Source organism: Streptopelia decaocto (genome assembly GCF_964273445.1).
Source record: "Streptopelia decaocto genome assembly, chromosome: 1".
Lineage (NCBI taxonomy): Eukaryota > Metazoa > Chordata > Aves > Columbiformes > Columbidae > Streptopelia > Streptopelia decaocto.
The window spans coordinates 76,197,029-76,211,500 of NC_138663.1; the positions used below are offsets into that span (position 1 = coordinate 76,197,029).

A 14,472-nucleotide genomic window follows, 5' to 3' on the forward strand; every position below is an offset into this window, starting at 1 on the left:
ATAACAAGAAGGGGAAAAAAAAAAGCAACAACAAACAGGGGGAGGGGAATAAAGCTAACAATCTTGACCAAAGTTAATTAAGGAATTAAGGAATTAAGTGAGGCACTTGCCAAGAGCTATTTTATTTTAGCTTAGGGGTCCCAATCAACACGCAGTCCTAAATAATGAACTCAGCACTCAAGATCCCTATAAAATAAAGTTTTTTGTAGGAGTAATACTTACACAGTTCAACAACCACACCTGGAGTTTAATACTAGTCTAAAGCAAAGCTGCCCTCATCTGAGATCATTAGTTAGGTTTACTGTAGTCAGCCTATGTATGACACAGCCTAACAATACCTGAACAACCACAACTGTGATGTTTGCTTGTATTAGAAGGGATTAATTCACAAATGAAAGGGTGAATGAGTTAGTTCAAAACTAATGACAGAACACTCCAGAACACAGGCATCCTTGTAACAAACTGCTGGTTTTGATGAGACACCATTGACAAGGAGAAAGCAGGTTACTTGTGTTGTTGACAAAAAACAGCTGCATGCTGCTTCTTGTCCTGTGCGTTGTCCATAAGCTTCTGTGCTTATACAGCATCTTGCAGAACTCAGCCCTACCTCATTCACGCAAATCTTAAAATTTAAAAAATTAGTTACTGTTGTATTAACATAATGCACCCGTGCATCAAGAATAGTGCGGCCAGCAGGACCAGGGAAGTGAGGCCACAACTTGAATCCTGTGTTCAGTTTTGGGTCCCTCACTACAGGAAGGACATTGAGGTGCTGGAGAGAGTTCAGAAAATTACAAGAAAGCTGGTGAGGGGCCTGGAGCACAAGTCTGATGAGGAGCAGCTGAGGGAACTGGGGCTGTTAAGCCTGGAGAAAAGGAAGCTAAGGGGAAACCTCATTGCTGCCTACAACTACCTGAGAGGAGACTGTAGCATGGAAGGAGATGGTCTCTTCTCCCAAGTAGCAAGTGATAAGACAAGAGGAAATGGCCTCAAGTTGCGCCAGGGGAGGTTTAGATTGGATATTAGGAAAAATTTCTTCATGGAAAGGGTTGTTAGGCACTGGAACAGGCTGCCCAGGGAAGTAGTGGAGTCACCATCCCTGGAGGTGTTTAAAATACATATAGATGAGGTTCTTAGGGACATGGCTTAGTACTAGAGTTAGGTTATGGTGATCTTGAGGGTCTCTTCCAACCAAAATGATTCTATATGGGCAATGTATGGCATTCATTAAACCATCATGTTTTCCCAGCTGCATACTGAATACATTGAGTCTCATACAGATTTCTAAAGTATTTCCAGGCAGTTGTCAATTCAAGCTTTAGTTACTGTACTGATGTTCACAACAGCTATGTGCCTTGTTAATGGATCCCTTACAACTTCTGAAATCTTTCTTTAAGAACATGTATGACTAAAACATATTGGACCACTTTCACCTTTTTTTTTTTTTTTAATACTTCTATTAAAGCCTCATACTAATGAGAATGGTAGAGAAAACAAAGCAGAGAGCCTCCAACAAGCACCAGCTGGGGCTGTGTTCTATGCTTCCCTCCTCAGAAAACAGCAATGCAGGGGCTGGAGAAAGCCTCTACACCCTATTCACTGGCTAGCTACTTCTCAATAATATTCTGTGCTGAGCCCCTGACCATATAATATTACCATCTCAACACAATAATATCTTTTTTGCAAGACAGCAAGTGACAATCTTTCACAGAAGTAGGTATATATTTACATATATAAAGCACACCGCACCTGCACAAAAGGCCAGTGTCAATGTTAACAGGTTTATACCTACAGCTACATAAGCAGACAAATTAATCACATGTTCTATTATTACAGGAACATCTTCAAAACAATCTTTTAATATAAAAGTGAGAAAGATTAAAAAAAAAAAAAATAAAGGAAATATACGGACTCCAGAACACTGATGTACTGATAGCCTGCAACTAGTTGTCATGAGTTGTTTGAACCTGGCTTTAATACCACCAGTTATCACTTCATCAACAAGACATTAAAGAGTTAACTACAGCCACTACTCTGCTGTACAGCCAAACACCAAGATCCAGACCTGAGTGCCTACCTCATGTGCCCAACTGTTGTAGTCTTAGTTTGGGATTGATGTAACTTGATAGTTTAAACACAGATTCCATTACAGTGAATGTTGATTAAACTAATGAAATATAGGAACAAGATAATTGAGCTTTTTTTCTTTTTTTTTTCTTTTTTTTTTTTTTACTCTCAAGGGATAGATTTTAAACTGCACTCCATGAAGGTAGTAAGACCCATATAACTATTATTCACTTTAAGCTTCTATATATGCTTTACTATTTGCAGCTGACACAGCAGACATGAGTGGCTATTTCTGCTGCCAAAAGTAAAAACTAATTTCTGAAGACAAGAAGCAGTTGATGTGTTTCTGATGCAATGCTTTTCACAGGACTATAACTTGAGAAGTCATCAATATTGTTCTTCAGGACATAAATGATTCCCCCCTTTCCTCCCTCCCAAAATCGTATCATCCTCTGTACACAAAGCATTTCAGGGACAGGCACTACAATTTTTGTATTCAGGTAGCATGATACACCAGCTAAAACTATGTGTGCCTTAGCTTTCCAGTCAGGCTGCAAAAGTTTACTTCAAGCACCAAGTAAGAGCTGGCTTTTCATTGTGTCTCCCATGCTTCACAGACAAGACCTGCAGCAGGGAGTCAGTGCAAGCAGGTGAGTCATTGCCCTGGTCTCATTATTTCAGGGAAAGGTGGCTAGATGACCAGTCTACAATACGGGAGTACCTCCCCTTCCCTAAGGAAGGAGCTGGGGTGGGCAGGAGCAGAGCAGGCCTTTGTCACTAGAGGTCATGCGCTATTGCTCCCAGTTCCTCCTCTTTCCCCAAGACCCCCAGGCTCACCTGGTGCCAGGGGAGTTTCCTGGCAGGCAGACTCCTAGCTCCCATTTTGCCAGGGATCTCATCACCTCTGCTGCCACACAGCAGCTGTGCCAAACACTTTCCCTGCAAGGCGGCACTCTGGACAGAGTCTGAAAAAAGGCAACTTCTGTCTTGCATGCAAGATTTTAAGACAGCCAACTATAAAGGAAGCCCTACTAGTCTTGTTCTTGAGCCAAATCTGATTGAGCAGCCCAACCACACAACAATGCATAGCGAGACACAGCAATCTCTCTGCATGCAGGTTTCTGTGGAGGTAAAGCCAGGTATGCCAACATATGCTCCAGCTGAACCCAGACTTCCCAGAGCTCTGGGGGCACTGACAAATGCACTCCCTCTCCAGCCTGGATACAACTTCCTGATCCACTTGGTTTCCCAGAGGTAGCCCTCCAGTCCTAAGCTAAAGGATGCTCTCTTCCTTAACAAGGCAATATAAAGCAAAAAATAATTGTACATGAGTAAAATGTTGTAAGAACTCTCTAACATGTGAAACAGACAGGAAAAAATTATCTGTCTTACCAAAGGGACAACAGCATTAACTCCTGAATCTTTAATAGCACTGATAGAAAAGTAATTGCTGGCAATTGTCATAAACCTAGTATGATTTGAACTCAATGTCTTTGAAATATGAAGCTGACATTTCATTTATTATGTGCTACTTAAGTTAACATCAATAGCAATTTAAAAAAATACCATTCTAGCTACACGAGAACTCATTAAACACCCAAGATAGATTAAGAACAAAAAAACCTTTAAAATAGAGGTTAGGGTTTGTGTTACTCAGATTACTTAATTCATGCCATATTATGCACATGCATGAATGCATACCATAGAAAACAACAAAAATCAGAGCAGGGGTCCAGTCCTAAGAAAACATGCCCACCGAGACAGACAGGCTCAAATCTAATGGCAGGAAGGGCAGTTTGCTTTGTTCACTAGGTACAGCTGTGCCCATAGTGTGACCATGTGTCTTTATCAGGACTGAAGTCTTAGTTTGTTACTACTATCCTTTCACCCCAAAAAAAAAAAAAAAAAAAAAAAAAAAAAGAAAGAAAAGAAAAGGATATACAAGAGTTTCATCATAATCTGACAAAAACAAAGCATTTCTCATCATTTCACCCTCCCAACTGCCTTCCGCCTATGCACCCTGAAGTACCGCACTTATTTTAGACCCGTTTCCTAAATAGGTAAAACAATGCAGAGGAGCAGTTTGGCCAAGCTCAAACAGCAAGATGTGTCAAAGCAGATCAAGCAGCCCAGGTCTCAGCTGCCCGTGCCACCGCTACACTAGACATCCCACATCATTACAGGTTGCTATAAATCATCCCACCCAACCACCATGCCTTTCAGCAAGGTGACTGGCACTAGATTTCTGAGCCATAAAGTTTATTTGATCACACCGTGCGACCACCACAGCGTGCAGCTTTCTTGTACTTCTTATCCCTCTTAATGTTGCTATTTGAAGTAGCAGAGAATAAAATTTTGGGGTCAAAAATAACAAAAGTTTAGCAGATTCTTAGAAGTAAACTACATGATTCATTCAATGTTTTAAAACTTTAGTTTGTACACAACAAATATTGTTGCCTTTTTCTAATCATCTTCAGACTCAAGGCTACAATTCAATTCAACCTCAGACTCTTTTCTTTCTCTCAAAGTGTCTGAGAGTCAGCTCTGGCACTCGCTTTGGCAGAAATTACCTGGAGGAAGGGACAAACGTAAGAAGAGACAACAAAGTGGTCTTATTTTTCCAGATACGATGCTGGCTGAGCCTTACAACACTATAATACATGTTTGAAACAGCATGAACAAATCTCTGCTTTATTTTCATAAATACACCCCATTTATCTTTGAGGAAAAATACTCAACTGCAATAAAAAAATTGACAGCTGCATTTGTTTAACTTTAAAGAGAGACAGCTGTACTTCTTGTTCAGTGAAGTGTTGCTCATATTCTCCTGATATTGTGCTAAAGCCAGAAAGCCAAAATCCACAGCACTATTTAAAGCAAGTCTGCCATTTCAATTATTTGCCACAGAAAATTATGGAGAAGGCAGAAAACAAAAGTGCACTTTGGTAAGAAATTCAAGCTTTGCTTCTCCAGGCTGAAATATTCTCTTTCTAGGAAACAAACGTGTCATTCTGAGTACAGAAGACGCACTCTAGTCTCCAGAGGGAACGGAAATCACGACGAATACAGTAAAAATCCTCAAAGGGGCTGGAACTGGGAAAAGAATGCTTCTGAAGAAACAGGGCAAATATATTTGTTACTGCGCTATCCATCGCTATATTCCCTTGGAAGAGTTATTTTTTAGATTTGAATGGAAAACAACCGGTAAAATCCAGTGTAAAAAAAAAAATCTTCTGTAGTTAAACTACATCTGCCTAAGCTACTAACTAAAAAGATAAGCTCACTTTCTTTTAGGATACATACCATCTGTTTTTCCCTCAGTATTACAATGAGTTTTTGAGAGGAGCCGCTACACACACACACACACACACGCTTGAGTATAAGTCCATATACTATTATGCAAAACAGACCTCTGACTGGATTCACCAGCCATCTCACCATAGATATAGTTGAAAAGTAACGATGACTTTTTTTTTCTTGTTTTCCAGTTGCCCAAATTAAGAGGAGGAACCAAAATAACAAGCAGCATTTACATGAAGCCATTCTGGCACAATTTTCACAGAATGCAAAGAAAAGTTAGTGGAAGCAGAAAAACAGGCAGTATTTGCTGTCAAATATACATTTTTAAAACAGACAATGATGGATGTGATAAAATCTAGCTCATCTCTCCTGGCAACAATATTTTTAAAACGACTCATGGTTCTCCATTTAAAATGTGTGCTGTGGTATATTTTTACATTTTGGTGAGGTCTTAGTTTCTCATGACTAAATGATCGCTTCTCTTATTTGTATTATAAGGCCGGATCTTTCTCTTTGTAATTTGCAAGCAGCTTAAGTTTAAAAAAAACCCCACAAAACAACAGTAAAAAAGGCACAGCCCCAGATAAAACTCTCAAAAAGTAATATCGAGTATTTTTCAGTATCCCAGTGGAAGGTGATTTGACTCTCTGGAAACTAGTAACTCAATAGCTTTGTGTCTGTCTTGAACAGAATTCCAGCAACCCTCCCTCCAGCTAAGGCATTCCTAACTCCTTTTAAGTTAGAGACACAATCATTATGGTATCCAAAATTATATCCAATTGATACAAGTTTTGCTGGGATCACCAAAGGAGACAACTCTCTCTTCTTTTTTGTTTTAAAGAATGAGGTTTATTTGAGATTTAATTCAAACTCTTTAACTTCAAGCCAAATGGAAATTAAAATCCCCTTAGTTGGTACAGAAACTTGGAGGAGAATAGTTTCCTATTCCTCAATGATGAAGAAAGGAGCAACACAGGATGGAGATCCTAATGCAAGAACAGTTTACACAAATGCTATCCATCTGGAGTATAGCCTCAATGGAAGAGACACAAACATGCCTTTCCACTGAAAGAGATAATACTGCCAGATACCAGTTTGCAAGGAATAGGGCAAGGAGCATCAGCTGGGCAAATTAAGTGACAGGACTCCACTGCCAAAGGATTGGGCTACACTTGGGGTACAGCACAGAACCTCCTACAAAGAGGCAAAGCCCAGCATGATCACCTATTTCTGTTTGGTTATAACAGCTCTAGAACACAAGTCCTCCCTGTCTTTGCACTTGGCGAAGAAAGAAAAAGAAAAAAAAAAAAAAAGAATACTTTTGTATCCTGAAGGTATTACTGAATTTCCACGACACCAGGGGAGAGTTGGAAAGCAAAGAGATGGAACCCTTTTTGTTGCTCTTATCACAGCAAGAGATCAGGTGACATGGCTCTGCCTTTCATCAAGTGACAAGAAATTTCTTGAAATACAAGAAATTCCATTTAAACATGAAGAAAAGTCTGACTGTGAGGGTGACTGAGCACCAGAAGAGCTGGCCCAGAGAGGTAAAGTCTGCATACTTGGCCATATTCAAAATGCAGCTGCACATATCCTGAGCAACCTGCTCTTGTTGGCTCTGCTTTGAGTGCTTTGAGTACTTTGAGTAGCAGAGTTGGACTACAAGATGTTCAGAGTTGCCTTCCAACCACACCCCATTCTATAATAATTTTTACTTTCTTATTTCTGAAATAAATTGTAAAGCTTTACTTTTCAGATCTCTAGAAGAGAGGCAGCTTCAGTTTGTCCATGAGAGGCTTCTTGAACTCTGGATGTCTTAATACAAGTATCATTGGCTTGTGCTTTCTTTGGTGCAGATGGCTGTATAAAGTTAATTTGCGGATATTCCAGACACTGCGCTTCAGCACAAGTAATATACCTTTTGCAGTTCATATTTCAGGCTCAGTGAAATGTGGGGGGGTGTGTGGTGTGTGTGTGTGTGTGTGTGTGTGTGTGTGTGTGTGTGTTAATTTTTTTTAAGTTGAGGACCTAATGAGCTGTAAGACACAATAAACCAGAAGGAGCATCTCAAAAACTTTGCAGACAGACCAAAACACAGACAAAATAATACTGAGTCCTGCTAAGCTATGTGACTGCTGAAGGAGCCAGACTGCAAAGTGGAAAATAAGATCAGAGCCAACCAAGGAGGTAGCCAACTAAGTCTGGCTACTTTCCACCACCAAATGTCAGGTGAGAGCTGAAGGGATACATTTTAATAGATTCCCATTCAAATTAGAAGGACAAATATTCCTGGTAAGCTGGTACCTATAGCCAAATCAAAGGAGCAGACATATGGTTGTTCTTCTGATGAACAGCCTGACAGGAGGGCTGGGAAAGCCCTACCTGCCAAAGACATGCAAGAGTAATTTATACAGTGTTTAATATTGTCCTAACAGCCCCGGTGAGGAACTGGAGCGCAATTACTCTAGGTGTTTTCTAGAGAGGATATTTGTCTCAGGAAGGAGTTTCCAAAGGATTATCTTAATTTGGCTCTGGTTGCAGCTGAAATTTATCTCCACATGGAACAAGAGTCACATGTCCCAGATGAACTGGTGATGTGTTACAGAAAAGGAAGTCTGCTGACTTGACAAAACACTGTGCACTTCAAGACTGATGGAGTCTTTTCAGAGTTCAGGATAATAACTCAGGATACAAAAAAAACAAAGAGAAATTACACAGGAGAACATGAAATTTTTGCCTAGAACTGGGAGTCTGAAGTTTTTTGTTTTGCAGGAGAAGGCAAAGGAAACAGGATAAAAGAGATATTGAGAGCAAAGAACCAAAGTCTATCACAACCGGTTTATTTTTTTTTTCTAAATATGTAGCAGTTCTTAATCACCACTAGGGAGTAATCACACTAGCATAATTACGCCTTAAAAAAACCTGCAGGCAGAAAATGAGATATGGATGCAAGCAATTCATAAATCAATTAGCACTAAATGAAAAGCTGTAACTAACACAAACAGTAAAAGCACACTTATCAGTTACCATTGAATATAAGATTTGAGAGACATACTGACTGACTACCTACAATTTTTAAATGAAACTTCAAAAGGCATTTGATGCATATAGGTAGAGCATACTTATTTATTAGAAAATTATTATTTTGCAATCAAGTCAGAATGCTAATACAACCTCGCAAAGTTACCAGAATACTGACAAATGCAAAAGCTAACCCTTAAATTATGAATTTAATTTTAGGTTAAGACATAGGTTTTAATGCCTAAATTTAAATAGTGTGTAAAGCCAATTACAAAATTTTAGCAAAGAATAAGATTCAGCATAGGAAGCACTGGAGGGGTGAACCTGAGGCTTATTCAGGATGCTCTCAATCACTGTGAAAGATCTGACAAGGCTGAAGGAATGATCTCATAGTAGAGCCCGAAAGGTGTTTTTTCCCCCCCCCCACTAAACTGTTCAGCAAATAGTTAATATTGAACAGACTTCAAGTAACCCTTTCATTAGTACCAAGTTATGTGGGGTGCAGGAATAAAAGGAGAACTTGAAGGATCTATTTCATTGTTCTATACTATTCTAAATATAGCCGGAGATACTTACAATGTGTATAATTTCAATGAACACCATTAGCTTGTGAAAGCCAACAAATTATTTTGCACTGCTTTTATGTTTCTTGGTTACTCAAACATATGGCATCATATTATTATTTAAAGAATAAAACTGACCTAGATTAAAGTATATAGATTTCGAAGTATTTCTTTTTAATCTCCCTCTGGCAGGTTAAAAATCAAGGCTGCAAGTTGACACTGCAAGGTTATCCCAGTGTGCGTTATATGTTCCTGCTCCACTGATTCTCAGTGAAACCCCACCTCATCACAGTTCAGCTTCATAAAAAAAAGCTTCACCCCAGTTGCGAGACATCCAGCTGACAGAGTTACTTACCAATAGCCTGAGCAAGGGCTATTACAACTTCCTGGCATGTTGTGACTTCGGTGACCCCACACACAATTCTCTGGACTCCATCCACCCATACTTTGAGCTCCATGGTTCACCAGATCATCCAAGAGCCATGAATGCAAATCAGTCAAGTCATACTTGCAGCTATAGCAGAGATAATGCAGCAGGCTTCTCTCAGCAGCTACAAGAGAAAAAACCTGGTGTTTATATAGTGAAGCATTACCAATTTTAAACGTTAACAAATTCACCTTGACATCTATTGGGTAGAAGAGGCAACATGGCTTCTTTAAAAAAAGTAACAGGAATCAAACATCCCTTGCTTTAGCAATGCCTACCCATTCTGTAGATGTACCAGAAGTTTCATGACAGTTAATTTCCTGAAATATACAAAGTTATTACAAAAAAGCACCAAAAGAAAGAGCACTAAATAAACAACTCCGGAATGAACTCGTAACAGTTTCAAGTAACGGGTGCCCCTCTTCCTCTATATACTGCCTGGATGTCTCAAGGTACTCGAAGAGGTATTTCCAGTATTTCTTCAGTAATTCCTAGCAGCTAGTGGTGTAACAAGACAATGGGGAAATATCTTTAACTACAGCATCCATCAGAGCCCAGCCTTGCTCTCCATATGGAAGCAGTCAAAGGTTCCTGGTCCAAACAAACCTGTGTGTTTAGTACCAACACTGGAAAACCCAGAAAGGAAAGTTAACAGTCTTTCTTTCTCTAAAACAAGGAGATGCATGAGGGGAAGTGTCGTGGAGGTGGTTTAATCCTTGTCAGCACTGTGCTGGTTCTGTAAAGGAGCAGACTTTGGCTGGAGTGTTATCCTAGGTTTTTCCATAGGCACTGCAATGCTACTAAACCAAAAAGCAATGGGCTCTGCTGCCTTTGCTGAAATAACACCCAAGTCATACCAGCTAGTATGGTGTATTAGCTCCCTATCTCATTTCAAAGGAGAAAATTCCCAAAGTTTGAAAATGAAAAAAAAAAAAAATGTTCAGAGGGTTGCTTTTTTCTGAAACAGAAAAAATCCTGAGTTCAAAAATCTCTTTCTGCACTCAAACGCCAGAAAAACTTTGCAGCATAAAAATAAAGTTAGAAACTTTAGGAAGTGGGTCAGGATTTAGCAATCAGCCATCTGCTGTCTGCTGTCTTGTTACTGACAGTCAAGCTACTTAAGGTTTATCTAGTGTTAACTTCTAGATTAATTACTGATCTGAACTCCAGTGGTTTTGCTATGGGCTCAGCTTTTGTAGAAGTTGCTTTTCTTCTGTATAAACAAATCCACTTACATCAGAGCTTACAAGAGTTAATTTCTAGCTGGAAATGCTGAGATGTTGAATTTCAAAAATTTCTGAGTAACAACTCCAAGAAGAACTGCCTCAAAAATAAAAAACCCTATCCCAGCCCCAAAACAAAACCCAAACCACCAATAAGGGTGATTTTTCTTAAAACAAACACACAGCACCCTCAAAATGAAACACACACCCTCCCTTCTGCCCCAAACCAAAAACTAATGAGAGTACTGTTTATTTAAGCAGATACAGGAAAAATAAACCATGTTGGTACAATAAAGGAAGCTCACGTATTCAGGTAATCCAATATGGATAAAATGATAAAACTAAAGACAATATTTTTTAAGAATTAAGTACCAGGAAAATGGCTATTACAGGAATAGAGTGAAAGAAATCTGAAAGTTATTTAGAGGAGATTACTAAAGACAAATAGGGTAGGGTTACACAAAAAACACGGAATCTGATGATGCTGATGGATTTAACAGAATTGCACATGGAGACAGAAACAATGCAGAAAAAAACTTAGGAAGCAAACATTTAGTACAATTCATGTTTTACAGTCTAATCAGCACTGCCTTCTCCTGCTGAACATCCCTCTATCAGAAAGATACACTAGTGCAGCTCTCATGATACAATGGAAAGATGTTTTCCTCTCTACAACTAAATACTTCTGTCGTGGTGTAACCTGAGCTAGCAATACAACCACAATATTCGCTCACTCATCCCCCCCACCCAGGGGAGAGAATCAAAATGGAAGGGAGACACCTGGATCAAGATAAACACAGTATATGTAAAACAGAAATTAAAGATACTCAAGGCAATTCCTCAATGAATTCCATCCACACCAAGCAGCCAGTCCCAGGAAGCAACCCAGTCCCAACAGCTGATCCCAAAGAGACAAGAAAGAGGAAAAAGGCAGAAAGGCCCAAAGGCCTCTGCAAAATGGCAAAAGACCAAACTAAATGTTCTGAACCAGAACTCCCTCAGCTGTGCCCTAGAGCAAGCAAGAGCGAGTGGAAGAACAAACTGGAAGGCCCTGACTCCTTAAATATGAAGCATGATGCTGATGGGATGGAATACTCTCATTGCTCAGCCTGGATGTCAGTCAAGCTCTGCCCCATCCGTGCCCCCCTTCTCACTGCCCCACACCTGTGGGCAGAGCACTGAGTGTCCTTGGCTCTCAGACAAGAACAATTAAAAACATTAACTCTGTCCCAGGGTGTTCTCTCTTCTCAAACTAAGTCCAAAAAATGACCTTGCTAACTATGAAAAAGAAAGGTTTCTAACTGCATGAAGAAAATTAACTCATTTTCAGTCAAAACAGCACAACTTCATTCAGCAGCTGACAAATATTGACACATGACCCAGAAGACAGTGATCTTCACCTGACAAGCCATGGCAGCCAGCAGCAGGAGACCTCAAAGCCCAGAGTGGTCACACCACATTGATAGGACAAATGTTAGTGGAGAAGCAGTAAAGTCAGGCCAGCACATACCCCCAAACCCCTGTCCAGGTTTAGAAAATGAAAGAAACACTAGTAAGCCCAAATGTATAAGAAAAATAAATTTCAAATATGCTTGTATAATTAATCAACAAAAAAGTGATAGTGTTTAAGAATACCAGTGTATACAGACAGTCTTTTGAGACATGAGTAAGTACCCACAAACCCAGAGAGGTCAAAGAGTTTAAATAAACATTTTCTCACATAAAGTGACATACTTCAAAGGAAACTACTAACCACACAAGTATTAACAGTGCACAAATAGAGAAACTTCAGTCAGGTAACACTGCTTTAATGTGCCAATAAACTAAGCGGAAGAAAGTCTTTTACTAGCCTGCAATATAACAGCCACCATGAAAACACCAGTGACCTCTTTTGTTTATTCCTGGACCAGTTGTCTTCACAAATAAACAGACCTCGCATTCCAAGCCCAGCCATAAGGACTTTGTTAATTCACTTAATATCTTGCCGAGAGTTGAACAGTTCAGATTTACTGGCACAAAATAAGCCATCTCTCCATGTGACAATGCACATGTCAGCAAAGCATCCGACAGCTCTAATTGTTTTGCTGTCTGTCAACATCCAAAGTATTCTCTCAATTTAGCAATCTAGCAAGTGTATTTTTCCCACCCGTCAGCACTCAATGTACAGTCTTGTGTTCAGTGCATATCAGTTTTGGTCATCTGTTTTCCTACCATATATATAGATATTTATTATTATTATTAAAAAAAAAAAAAAGGCAAAAAGAAAAAAAACTAAGAGAGGCATTATTTAATAATGAAATATTTTCTGACACTTCCAATTTTGAAAACAACATTCACCAAAGTGGCAAATGATTCGAACAAAGTGTCATTGAAACAGCCTGAACTCAGGGTAAATATTCCCATTCATTTCTTACAGGGCAAATAGTTTTAATAGACTAAATAGCAACAGCAAAACAACAAAGCAGCCTGTGGTATGTGCTTTCGTCAGACCAATATGCAGGGCTGAATTAAAGGACTACGTGTCCTACAAGTACTAATGGGATTCTTTCAGGGACCTGTCACTAAAACCAGAACACACACAGACATCAGAAATATAAGATCTATGTGCTGAAATCACTGTGTCTCATATACTTTCTAAGCAAAGCTAATCTATCATAAGTTCAAAAAAATTAATCTAGGATGGGTTTGGTTTCTAGGATAGGATTATGCAGCAGAGATTAAAGAGAGATCTGAAAACCAGAAAAATCTTTTGGCCCTATGTCTACCTCCATTTCCCAGTTACGACTCCGTAACACCTTTTTATTAGCAGTTGGTTTTCATATGCACTCAGTTCTTTATTTGCTGACGGTTAACTCATGCACCATTAATAGCTTCTTTGCCTTTTGACTTAGGGCCATTCTGACAGCCCCAAATACATTTTTCAACCTGTTGTTTGTGTCTAAAATGCACAGCATGCTTTTGCAATACAGAAGGCAAAATAACCCTTACCTCCAATACCAAACAAATTTCTCTCTGAAGCAAACGAAAAGGGTCACAGAAAAAAGCTCACTCAAAGTTTCACAATGCCCTTAAGTTCAAAAGCAGTTCACCTTATGCATAACTTATTTTAGCAACAACTGGGAATAGGAATGCAAAGATAATTTACTGAGGAGAGGCACGCAGGCCAAAGCATGCCTCTGATCACAGCTTCCCCTCAGTTCTTCAGTGATCAGCTCCATAGTGGCAGGTATTTCTGCTTGGAACCAAGCACCTGAAAGCTGACATCCCTCAGCTACTTCGTAGCCCCAGCTCTCATGTGCTTTCTGTTCTCCACTACCTTGCCTGAAACCTCCTCAATTACATTGTTTGCTATGCACTAAACAGATTTTCCCTAAGTTATTATTTTTATCCTAATTGGCTGATAATACCTTACTCTGAAACACTTGTTCAGTTTTTAAGCATAAAGAAATATCCAGCATATATACAGACATATATATATGCTACTGTTTGACTACCTCTTCACAGCTAGTTTACAAACTATAAAAAGTCTGCAATTTCACAGAACTAACAAAGTGCAAAGGGCTTTTCTTGTGTTTAAGCAAAAGAGATATTCCAAGCAGATGTTTGCAAAACCTATCTGTCCTTGACATAAGTGTTAAGTATGAGAAACCCTGAGAGCTAAAATTAAGTTGTTGATTTCACCTCATTTCTAATCTTTAGAAGGCTCACATCATCCAAAAGCAGTGTGTACCTCAAATCCAGGCTAAAATTCTGCTGCAGCTGAAGCCAACTGCAGAATTTTGACCAACCACTTCAGTTACTTTCTGTTCTCCCAACAAATAGTCATCAGTCATTTAGTATACTTTAAAGTGAGCATACTTTCATTCATAAT

The 14,472-nt window shown here is 39.3% G+C and overlaps 1 protein-coding gene across 7 annotated transcripts in view; it reads right to left on the reverse strand.

The window, feature by feature from the left end:
- Positions 1–14,472, reverse strand: part of RASSF8 (Ras association domain family member 8) — a 92,241-nt gene that overhangs the window by 12,273 nt on the left and 65,496 nt on the right. For 6 of the 7 annotated variants that reach the window (XM_082043733.1, XM_082043738.1, XM_082043736.1 and 3 more), the window contains one exon: positions 9,307–9,502. In XM_082043733.1, coding sequence (XP_081899859.1) covers positions 9,307–9,409 — 103 coding nt within the window. In that variant the 5' untranslated portion in view covers positions 9,410–9,502. Of the gene's footprint in view, positions 1–9,306; positions 9,503–11,428; positions 11,484–14,472 lie in introns of those variants that run through there. The other variant, XM_082043739.1, reaches the window with a different exon arrangement.